Source organism: Folsomia candida, unplaced genomic scaffold (assembly GCF_002217175.1).
Source record: "Folsomia candida strain VU population unplaced genomic scaffold, ASM221717v1 Fcan01_Sc004, whole genome shotgun sequence".
Taxonomy (NCBI): Eukaryota; Metazoa; Arthropoda; class Collembola; order Entomobryomorpha; family Isotomidae; genus Folsomia; species Folsomia candida.
This window is the reverse complement of record NW_019091196.1, coordinates 11770196-11782650: the sequence shown is the minus strand read 5'-3', so window position 1 is coordinate 11782650 and position 12455 is coordinate 11770196. Positions and strand designations below refer to the sequence as shown.

Genomic DNA, 12455 nt, shown 5'->3' with positions numbered 1-12455 from the left:
GGTCTCAGTGCTAGGAACGAAAATTTCCCACTTTGCTGAACAAACAAAAGAAAGTTCATAATCATGCCGGGCCTTGTTGGCCTTATTATAAATAAAAAACAAGAATAAAATAAAAACTTTCCTCGCTCACGAGAAATCTTGTTTGCATACTTATTGCGTTTATCTTATTTACCATGGCGTATTCCGTTTTCTTCTTCCGCTTGGTTTGCTAGATGACGATGGGTTTAGTTTTTTTGGGTGGGATTCGGGATTATTTAAGTATTTGTATTTACACTCTGCCGAGAAAAAAAAAGTATTCCACAAGATCATAAAATAATTTTCGATGGACAGCCCAACTTTGAATGCAAAGCACGAGCTCATCCAGCACACACCGCGAGCGAGCTTTAGCTTTCTCCCTCTGGCTTTTAAAACTCTGCAGAGTTTTTAAAAATATTAAAAATGAGTTGTATAAAAAGTCGGGGGCTTCACTTTAGCATTATTATTGCGCAGGAAAAAAAGTTGCTCTGAATTAGTGTGGCCTGCTTTGTTTTTATTTTGTTTCCGAAAACTTTGATACTTTTGCTTATCAACGTGCAAATCTTGGGAAAAAGCGTGACTTTCTTGTATGTATGAGAAGTAAGCAGGATAAACCAACAACGCCACCAGCATCAGATTAGCATCACAAGTGCCAAACTTTCAGATCAAGAAGTAGTAAAGTGAACAAGGAGAAAGCAATCAAGAAGTAAAAAAAAAGTTTATCCGCAGAAATCCAGCATGAGATTTTTTTTTCCTTTGAAGGATTATTCTGCTTGGGCTTGTTTATTTTCATAAAATTTCATTTACGAATTATTTTACACCGAAAATTTCAGTTGACTTGTTCATTTTTAAGCTGTTTCATCTTTTTTTTAGGAATGGGTTATTAGAACCATTACGAAAGTTATGAGCAGTTCGTGTTTATGATCACTCTCGATTCAATCCAATTTTCAGGGAAATGGAGGCAATATAGAGGGAGAGAGCTGCTACTAAATATGGAGGAATGTGTGGATGAGAGGGCCTCATCTTGTGTGTGTATGAAGGAATTATTACCAACAGGCTTTTACCTATCTTAATGTCTGTGTGATAAAATGGACCTTTTATTGCAGAATTTGAGCCGCTTTCCGTAAATTGAGTAATGTGGTTCAACCTTTCTCTTGTTAGAGAAATTCCATTACTTCATGTCGAATTGCTCAAGGTAGTAAACGATTAAGTATCCGAGAGAAGGTTTGATCTTTTGACCCACTTTTGAGAAAAGTACGCCATTGGGATCAAGTGTGGCTAAAGATTATTGCATATTATTTACTCGAGTTTCAAACAAGCTTTAGAGGAGAGACACATTTAAAGGAGACTTTAAGATTTGGTCGGATATTTCCTATGTTGTTATCTGAGGCGGGCAGCTAATAACTCCCAAAATACATACATAGAATTTAAGTAGAGGATCACTCCGTCGGCATTTTTTATAGAGTTTATTCAACATGGAAAACCAGTATGCCCAGAAAATTTTGTAATGAGATTTATGCAAATGGGGTAATCTGCAACAATGAAGCACAAATTTATGACATTTTATGAGATTGTATGCACATATCGAATTTTTTCTTAAATTTTGACTTGCAGAATTTTGCCAGAAGCATCCTGGTCGAACCGTGGATAAGATTCTCCGACCAAATCACGAAGTCTGATTTAAAGTAGATGATGCTGCATGGATGGATAGATAGATATTTAGTTGTCTCTAAATTCTTGCCGAATGATTCACAATTTATGACTTCCTGCAGGGAGAACTCTCATTTTGGTCACTAAACCGAATACATACAAAGATATAAACTTGGCAGAGTCGGATTGGTTGCTCCTTTTACTCATTCATTCGTTCGTTCGTTCATTTAGTTACAATTTTATGATTTATTTCATCCAAACCCGAAACGGGGACAATAAATGTTCGGACATAAAATTCTGATACGGATCTCATACATAAAATTTGCAAGTTTCAGACCCAAGTAACCAATCGAGAATGGATTGAATTCAGATTCAGGCAGAGAGAGAATATGTATGGAGGCAAAAAATTATAAAATGTGGCCAACTCGAAAAATGAACCTTATTCCCGAGTACAATACAAAATTTACAACTTGTCATCCTGTCCGCATAAAGTTTTCGGTTTGTGGCATAAATTAACTTTGAAAACTGTAGCTGCCACTGCCACCGAGTCATTGTTTCACGGATGAAACGTGGTTTAGTGAATATTGAATTGTCATAATTTTCTTATGTGAGCAGAAAAGTTGAACAATAGAAAGTTGGATGGAGAATAAGAATCTTCTTACGGAAATCTTGGCAAATGCCCGAATAGCGCTAAGGATTTCGTAGAAAGTGGTTTACAAAAGAGAACATTTCTTGCCAAGTAAGATTTCGCCGGATAAGACAGGTATCCACTCCACTGGCATGAATAACTTTGTCTCCTTCTTCTTATAAACCGAACAAGGCGAAGCGCCGATTTCTGGATGATTTATCATCTTTCTGATTTCTGCGAGTACGGACAAATAAATGACTCTTCTCTGTTTTCATGTCTTCAAGAGTTGAGTTATGAGCGAACAATGCGTGTGCCATATACCATTCCAACTATCGACATCGATCCGAATGCCAGATTATTTCTACTTGATTCCAGATCCAATCTCGTGATGAGCTTGGCTGATGCGATTGCAATAAGAAGAGAAAAAATATTGGAACAAAGAATTACACTCTGACTTTGCGAAGAAGATTGTTGATGCATCACTCATGCCAAGTTATGAGACATGATCTATAAAAATACCTAACATTTGTTAGGCACAGAAAGATACAGATTTATGAGCTGCACCTAAAAAGGAGTGCTTAGGTGAGGCAAAGAAATGTTGCAATTACAAGCATACAATTCCAAGGGTGGGCAAAATACTTTTGTCAAAACATAGTATTTTGAGCTTTGTTCTTCTCCGGGTTTAGATTTCCAGGGTTGTTACACCCATGAGAAGACGATAATCTGCATCTAGTATTCAGCGATTTAAAAAGAAATAAAGTATTTTGACAGTGATTACAAGTAAATTTCTTCACGAAACCGAAACGTGTATTTTCGTTCTTCTCCACGTAGATTCTCGTCTTTTTTTTGGTGTAACAGCCCTGGAAATCCAAACCCTGGGAAGAACATAGCTTAAAATACTAAATTTTAACAAAGTATTTTACCCACCCCTGTAATTCTTCCCCTCTTTACAATATCGTGTAATCGGTTTTGACCAGGGCGCATAAACTTTTTGTTGTCCGTGGTTTCTCTTAAGGGGGTGATGCAGGGATGAGCATTTTTTCAAAAAAAAATTAAAAATTAAACGTTAGGGAATTGCATGCAATTTTCCCATGAATTTGGTTGCCAACCAAATTTTACAAATGATAATATTCTGCACCACGGGCTTCACCCGACCCATATGGTCCCCACTGGTCATATGCTTGACGGATCTTATCAATCGTCGAACTTTATTCCTCATCTTCAGAGATGAAGACCAAGATAAGATTTATTTATTTCATTTTTAATATGTGGTTGACAACCAAATTCATGGGAAAATTGCATGCAATTCCCGAACTTTTAATTTTTAATTTTTTTTGAAAAAATGCTCATCCCTGCATCACCCCCTTAAGAGAAACCACGGACAACAAAAAGTTTATGCGCCCTGGTTTTGACTTATTTTGAAGTCAACCAAGCACTCATTTTGCTGTCGTCTTGTTCCCGGAAGGAATTAATAACACTTCAAATAATATTTGACAAGGTAGAAAAGCCGTCATTAGCAAAGTTTAAGCGATTCAGACTACAGAGAAATCGGTAAAGTAGTTTATTATACAGAAAACAAGGGCAGGAAACAATAAGATGGATTAGTCCGTGAAACAATGCCACACGATTTGATATACTTACAAGACTATAGCTGAATGAAACTTCAAAATAATTAATGGCCGTACATAAATATTTCAAGAAATTATTGAGCAAACCCTGCGACGACGCCGGCTGAGCGAAAGAAATACATATTTCACTCCGCAACCTACCCGAACACACAATTTTTGATCATGAGTAATAAACAGGATTTGAAGAACAAGTAATGTTGAATAATAGCTGTCCCAGTGTGAGTCTAAGTGCAGGAGGAAATGGTGCCGAGGAAAGAAATTTATGTCTTTCTTGTGTAAACGAGAAAGCTCTCCTTGCTGGAAAAAGGTCTTCTTCTTCTTCTTCCTCCCTTAAAAGGAAAGGCTGCCCTCAAAGCAGGCAGGAACGACTATATTGCCTCTCAAGCAACAGCAGTCGAGTGAGATCGCGTGGAAGAAAAGGAAGTAAATTGGGACTGATCTCTTCAAGCTTATTTAATTTACACGGACAGAATTCGCCAGCTACAACGAGTGGAAGACTGTTGCAGGAAGTTAGTAAACTCTGAAATGCATGTTTTCCCTTCTCTCCATCTTGCAATATTTTATTGCACGAGGAGCAGAACCCGAGAGCAAATAGTATTATTGCCATGAATGTGAATGTTTACTTTGCAATGCTCTAACAAGTTTTAACCATTCCCATAATTTGGGCAATATTTTATACCACTTTGCTCCATTTATTAGCCAGAGTGCAACTACTGCAGCTGCAGCAAAGATCGGGTAACTAAATAAATTACTGGGACGAACGGACGAAAACTCAACAATGCAAGAAAGAATGCAATTCTTGTTGTTTTTCTGGTGCAAAACGACGACGACGAGAAGTCGGCCAGGGTAGAAAATATGGCAAAAAGTAGATGGGAGAAAGTAGTGCTTTCTCTTTTTTATCCAGGGAGGGACACGCTTTTACCACGAAAACCGTGCTGGTGGTAAAAATGGAAATGCCAAATCTGAGACGTATTTCTAAGAAGAGAAAGTGCAGTCGTCGTAACAGTGTGAAAGTCGGAGTGAGAAGGAAGGCACTAAGTTCCCATTATAATTTTGAGACCGAGAATGAGACTGATAAATGGCTTTTTCTCTCTCGTACTTCAAATGGTCATGAAATTGGATCTTCCCTTCATGTCAAGTCCTGAGACTTGTTAGTTTAGTAGTAGAAAGAAGTGAGGGACCAGTAGTTTTCTCCTGTTGATGGGTGGACTGTAGAGCATTATTCCTTAATATTACTACCAGTAGTACAACCCTAATACTACCTGGTTCGTGTTTATCCTGTCAAATCGAAAGTTTAGCTACTACAAAAGTAAACTTTTTTTATGATTTTGCAATGTCAAATAATTTGACAAATGTGTGTACATTCGATGTCTTCTTTAACGAGGTACATACGACGGACGTACGTGTATTACACGTCCGTTCCATAACTTGCTCTCTCTCCCACGTAATTTATAGTGGGGCCAATTTGAAAAGAATTTTTGAGACGTATTTATCTACAAAAGTAGCAATCCTTCCAGAGAGACGACCCAATTCTAATATTTGTTGGAGGAATCTCTTCTTCTTCTTCTCTTATGATTCGGTGGAGGAATGTGATGGAGACCGGATTGGCTTAAAGATGATGATGGAATTTCTTGTCAGTGGAATTTACAGAAAGATGATGGATTGCATTTTGATGTAGGACAGAAACCCTCCAGAAAAAACAGAGAGGCGAGGTATTCGGCTTCTTCTTTTCTGATTTGAGATAAGTAATTTTGAGGTAATAACAAAGAATTCAGGCCGGATGGCAGAAAACAGCTATTTATTTATACGTATTTCGTACCTACGTATGGGATTTTTTTCTCTCTCTCCAACTTTTATAATTTGGTCTGTGGCTATTTCTGCCGAGCCCAAGAAGTTGAGTGAGTGGATGTGTGTTGCACTCGAAAGTGGATGAGAATTAGGAATTGCAGGCGAGTAAGTAATGCGATTTTTAATTACTGTTAGAGACTGGTAAAAGAGGTTTCGTAGGTGTTTCTACGAAACGGAAACGCGGTAGCGAGTGGTGAAAATTGAAGAGTACACAACCTTCTCTGCCCTGCACTTAAATCGAAAGGAACAAGATTGAAAGTAAATATTAGATGGGCCAAGGAAAGATAAGTTAACGTACGTGGTGTGGAACTGGCATGAAAAGTTCTGCTACGAAAACAACCTAAAAATACTCTCTTATCTGTTATCTCGTCGAGTGTGAGTATTTGTCTTGGCCCGCAAAAAGTTGTAAAGAACAAATCATTTAGGGAATTTGATGCTCAAATCAACGAATTTAATCACACTTGCTACGCATTTGAGTTGAAAGTTTGAGATGGGTGGGTGTCTCAAAATTAAGCATCAGCATAAATAAATCGAGGCTTTAGCAGTGGCAATTACTCTTCTCCACAAGTATACGACTTGTGGTTGGTTATCTTCATAGAGTCGTATACGCTCTACGTGGGAGTGCAATTAGTATGGATGACTTTCACTGGAAATATGTAGCTCGGCCTACATAATAAACCTCCCCGTTTTCTTACTTACATTAATTAATTACGTAATTAGATGCAAACAAATTAAAAATGAGATGAATCTGCAGCCTGAAACCACCAGAACAGGCATGCATACTCAATCAAGATGATGATTTGGCACTACTTTCTGTTAACTGGTTCAGCATTCCTCTGCACGAAATAAAGTACGTTGTGTCCCGCGGTCTAATTAGAAATTTATTATTCACTCAACTCTTATGTCTTTTCCAGTCCAGCAGAAGGAGCAGCGAGCTAAAAGTAACTTTATTTATGCTCTTGGAGTGGACTTTGTAGTACAAATTTGGGTCTTAGCACAGACATTATTCCACACATTGCATGAAGAATAAGAAGAACCAAGTCCAACTGGAAAAGCTAAATTAATGGCGTAATTTATTTCCACGGATTTTAATCCGTGCCTACTACACCACGATGCGGGATGGAAGTATTATCCATCATAATTAAATCTGCATCTCATGACACACTCCAGTTTATTGTTATGTGTATGTGCATCTTGTTGTGTTGTGATCACCATAACTTTATTAGAAGCTTACTTACTTACTTTAGCCAGCTTTATACGGCGTCACATGAGATGTAGTTAAAACCCTTTGACTTCTGCAACTGACAGCTGGGCTCAGTGTCACTCGGTCCTCCGACTGACTTATTTGCAGGTCTTTACGACATGGTTTTGTCCGTAATGCTTACCTACCTATCAGCCTGTAGGTGATATTCTTAGGTATTCTTCATCCAGGTCGCTGGACTGAAATTGACAAGTATTGATACGTACAAACATTTTATTTTTAAAAATATTTCATTTTTCAATTTCAGAACAGTCAGCGATGAGCTGAGCTGAGAAACCACTCGAGAAATACTTGCTGCTTGTGAAATTACTTCTTCTCAGGAAAATGAATGAATCTCACGTCCTCCTTCCGGTGGATTACCACGTCCACTCCCACATCCAAGAAATGATGGCCAACTGTTCCCTGTCGGACCCCAACTCGACTTATTTTCATGAAAACTGCGAACCCACGGGGTCCGGTCAACCATGGTGGATTCACATGATTGTACAAATTCTTTACGGGATTGTGTGCTGCGTGGGCTTGTGTGGCAACAGTTTGGTCATCTATGTCGTCGTCAGGTTCTCCAAGATGCAGACAGTGACGAATCTCTACATCGTTAATTTGGGTGAATAACGAAATTCTAATATTTGCATATGTGACAAATATTTGTGTTTAATGAAATCATTAATTTGCACTTAATTGGTTTCAGCTATCGCAGACGAGGTGAGTACTCACGGCGTAGTAAATATTTCATTAGTGAAATATTTGTTGCGCCATTATTATTACTTGTCTAACGTTACAATGGAATTTATCTATTGTGAATTTGCTTTGATGTTTAATTGGGAGAATTTAATCAAAGAGTTTCGTGGCATGGTATCACGTGGGCGAACAAAACATTTAATGAACACTTGTTAGCTGTATGTTTATTATGGCTTTCTCTCCCATTTGTAGTCGATTTAAAGTTTGTTGTGCCCCAAACTAAATACAAATGGGGATAGATAAATAATGCCACTTTAATTAATAATGTGTCTACCGTTCCGAACTAAATTGAATTTTCCATGTATCCAGTGTTTCCTCGTCGGCATCCCTTTCCTGATGACGACAATTGGCTTAGGGTAAAATTCCGCATGAATAAAGAAACTTGATAACAAAATTTCATCCCGTAAATGTTTCAAACAGGTACTGGCCCTTTGGCAATATTGTATGCAAAGCGTACTTCACCTCGACTTCCATCAACCAAATAACCAGTTCCATGTTTCTCCTGATTATGTCTGCGGATCGGTAAGACTTTTATTTTATAGCTTGTATCGTTCCCAAGTATTGTCTACCTGTCGCGAATAAATAAATCTGCCCTCAAATCTTTCTCCTCTCAATCTCCCCACTTTCACTGAGAGCTGAAAAGAGAAAAGTCGGGGACAATAAATATTAAGATTATTCCCGTTCACGTCAAAAACAACAATGCACACTTCGCATCAAGATACATACGTGGGGAATGGAATGGCTTTGATTTTTTTATGGCTAGACCGTTACAAAAATAGCTTTGAGGTGTGATTCATTCCGCGAGTCAAGATATGTTCGTAGGTAAGAAGACAGGGGGCCATGTATGTAACTTATAAAAGTATGTGGATCAAGCTGCTCAACTTTCTTTCTTTCTTTCACCGTAAGCGAGCAGTAAAACCATTCATGTCTCAAATCTGACTCTTTATACTTTCTCCAGCTTGACTTTCACTCTTTTGCAAGGAGCGCTCTTACATTCAATCAAATAACAAAAGTGCCAAGAGCAACATTTATTTAACATGAGAAAGGAGAGAGACTAAGAATGAGCAGCGTTTCTTTTCTGTCTGGTGGAAGGGATGAAGGGACGGGTTAGATTCTGAAAAAGTCGGCAGTGTGAGGTAGACAAAGGGGGAAGAGCAGTGTGTGTGGTTGGTTTTATGAAAAATATGGCAGCACATCATATTCCATTACACTGCATCTTTACTCGTACACAAGATGGGCAACTGTAGACCCAGCAGATTCTGCCGCAATAAGTTAAGAGTAGCACTTGGCACATTGTTATCTGCGTTAAATTGTCTTTTATTAAACGAGTTTTCTTCTTGAAGAGAGAGAGAGGGGGATGAGATGTGAGCCAAATATGTATGACTGCTTTGGCTGCCAGTATGCTACGAACGAGTGGAGTACTTACTTGCTGCTTGAACATTTCTCTGGATAAATGCAATAACACGTAACATAAATTTTGCAAACATGGAAAGTTTATGTCAAGTTGAATGATTTGATTTTCCATGTACTTACTTTTCATACATAGATATGCAAAGATTGGAGAGCTTTTATCAAAAACGAGAATTTCTTGTGCAAAAAAAACTAATCTTTTTGGAATGTACAGTATTTCATGGGAATATTTAATTTAAAAATAAGTTCAGTTTAAATAAATTAGTTCTACGTATATTTTTGGAGCTTCTAACCGAATAAAAATTGATTTGAACGAAATAATTCAATACTTCAAATGCATAACAGCAGAAATAACAATGAGCAAGTTTGACAGCTTTTTTTATAGGTATTAAACTACTCAAAAATGCACTTTACTTCTGAACAAGGCCCGAACTAATTGAATTTTAAGAAATGGAAATCAATTTGTGTCCAGATTCTTTTTTTTCGTCTAGGAAATTTTTGAGTGGTTTCATGTCACGGGCAGAATTGAGTGAAATACTTTAATCACAAGTTTCCCTTGAGAGAAAATAATTTATTCATAATTGTGTCCTTATTATACTCGTCTGGCTACCTCGTGATTGGAGAAAGTTTTCATAGGAAAAATCTCAAGTTTTTTAATTTATTTCTATTTCAGATATTTGGCAGTTTGTCATCCAATCAGTGCTCCAAAATGGTAAAATTTCAATCAAAATATCAATTCCGAGCTACGTAATTTTAAAAGCAAAATTGAAACCATTATTATTCCTTATTATTCAGGAGGACACCGCTGATCGCCAAATTTACAGCTTTGACTGCTTGGACTCTCTCAGCCCTGATCATGGTTCCCATCTACATGTACGCAAACACTCTGGAAATTGACAACAAGATGAGTAAATTTTAATATCACCAACATTTTTGATCTCCAAATGCATACATTAAAGTGAAATAATTGTTTTGAAGTTATGCATCATGTGAGTCTACATGTGCCCAAAAAGTAAATTAAATGCGGGAGGGGAGGTACAAACCAAAAGTGAAAGCGGTATTAAAAGTTTCGGAGGTGAAAGGATATTTTCGCCCCGTAATAACGGCAACAAAGCTACAATTACAAAGTTTGGCATGCCAAATGCCGAATGATGAGAGCACCTAGATTAAAATAAAATTTGACCAAGCGTGATTTCAAAGGTAGCCGAGCGGTTATGTAAATAACTCAATCTCATTAGAGGACGAACTTTGACTGCTGGATGCAAATGGCATGTGCTGGTCGGATGGGTTGGTTGCCTAGTTGGTGACAAAGTTCAGAGAAATTTATATTGTTTTGTCCTCTGTGTTCTCTCGATTAGAAAATAATTGGGCGAGGTTAACTCGTGGCGTGTTGTTATTTCTCCTCATCTCAAAATCAGTAATTTAGGTGAGTGGGATGATTTTTGAGAGAAAGCAAACACACATCAATCCCTTCTCGCAGGATCGGACATGGTTTTATGTCCGCCTCGTCCTAAATTTTATGATTGGCCACATAACATTCATGTCAAAATGATGCGTGGCGTTGGTCTAGGCTTTGTTAAAATTCTGGAAAACGGTGGTGCATGGTTTGAGGCATGAGTTCGTTGCGGAAGGGACGACACACAAGGAAATGAAACGACAAGAAGATAAACGCGGATTGTCGGAATGCACGACAATTTACCGGATGTAAGTGCGGTGGTGGGGATATTCTCTCGCATCTTTACCCACGTAAAAGTTTTATGGCTGGAATTGCAATAAAGTGACATGGACATGCCATCCATGATGGTTAACTGCGACATACAGGAGACTTATACATATGTGGAGATGTAGGTAGGGTTGCCGCGGGTAGCGAAATTGCTACCCGTTACCCGACCCGCTACCCGCAGCACAACTACCCGTACCCGCACGGGTACCCGTTACCCGTTGCCCGTTGTGAAAAATAAGCTAAAAGCTAACCAGCCTTCAGAATAAATTTGGTTTAGTCAATTATTTGTTCATTTGGGTTGATCAGGAGATTGAGACAATACTAAGCAAGTAACGCATCATGCGTTACTTCCAAGATTCATTGTAAATTATAATAAGTCTTTATTGTCAAAAGGTAACAACGTGATAACATGCTGATTTCCAACCATTGACATTTAACTAAATACTTAATTAGTAGTATATTTAATTTCAAGCTTAAGATTAACATCTCCTTTTTAAAATATAAGCCGTCAACTTGAATTTGAAGACATCAAGATTTTTTTCATCTTTAATTTCATTTGGTAGTTCATTCCAAAATTTTATTAACCTATGTTTAACACTTTTTTCAAAGAGCACAGTTTTGTGTGGTGGAATAACAAAACAATTTGTGGACCTTGTTTCATGAACCGATCCATGAATAGTAACAAAATTTTGAAGTAATTTAGGAATATATATTTTATAATCATTTGTAAAACTTTTAGCAAAAAGGGAAAGATAGTTTGGGGAAAAGTAGTTAGTAGGAAGTAGTAGTTAGTAGTAGTTAGTAGGAAAAGTAGTTTGGGTACTTGGGTAGTTTAGGTAAATTATGGCATGCGTTACGCATGCCATAATTTGAAATGTCGAGGTCATTGGTTATTGAAACTAAACTTTTAAGCTTACAATGGAAACTTTTCGAGGTATACCGGAATTTCTTAGCGAGTTATATCAAAATTGAATGACCCCTTTGAAGAAAACTATTGGGGGGCAGAATTCAAAGTCCATCATGGTTTTCGTTCAGTGGAGAAAAAATGTGGAGAATATTTACTTTGCTTGCCTAAAATTCAACCTGGCTGCCAATATTTTTGGTGGCTATAATATAAGTGGCTAGTCAAAGGAAAGACTAATAAGTATCACGTAATCCCTAATTTTTGGCTTGACTATGATATAGCTCGCTAGAGAATTTTGGTATGTAGCTTGAACAAATATTCATCATTAGTTTGATGCTTGAAATTTTGATTATAATGAAGTTTTCATTTAAAAAAATCGCCTACCAATTAAATTTTGCCTTTAATCGAATTGAGGTTTTTCACCCGCACAAATCAAATTAAACTGTCGTCCCTCTCAAATACATAAATACAAACAAATTGTGGGCGTTGGTCTTCCGGTGGGCGCTTGGTAGGTCAGAGGTGAGTGCAGTCGGGACGGACTGGGATGAATGTTCCGGAAGTTCACCACACAGTTTGGAGGCGTAAGGCCGTATGTGCGATCGGCAGCCCCACTTATGATGTGAGATACACGAAAGTTGATGTTTTATCGG

At 37.7% G+C, this 12455-nt stretch overlaps 1 protein-coding gene across 7 annotated transcripts in view; it reads left to right on the top strand.

Annotated features, from left to right (window-relative positions):
* The window catches only part of LOC110849169 (somatostatin receptor type 2), a 53395-nt gene that overhangs the window by 33389 nt on the left and 7551 nt on the right, over positions 1-12455 (top strand). For 5 of the 7 annotated variants that reach the window (XM_035850840.1, XM_035850838.1, XM_035850837.1 and 2 more), the window contains 6 exons: positions 7278-7634; positions 7719-7732; positions 8078-8124; positions 8189-8290; positions 9852-9890; positions 9974-10082. In XM_035850840.1, coding sequence (XP_035706733.1) covers positions 7355-7634; positions 7719-7732; positions 8078-8124; positions 8189-8290; positions 9852-9890; positions 9974-10082 — 591 coding nt within the window. In that variant the 5' untranslated portion in view covers positions 7278-7354. Of the gene's footprint in view, positions 1-7021; positions 7186-7277; positions 7635-7718; positions 7733-8077; positions 8125-8188; positions 8291-9851; positions 9891-9973; positions 10083-12455 lie in introns of those variants that run through there. The other 2 variants (XM_035850841.1, XM_035850839.1) reach the window with 2 other exon arrangements.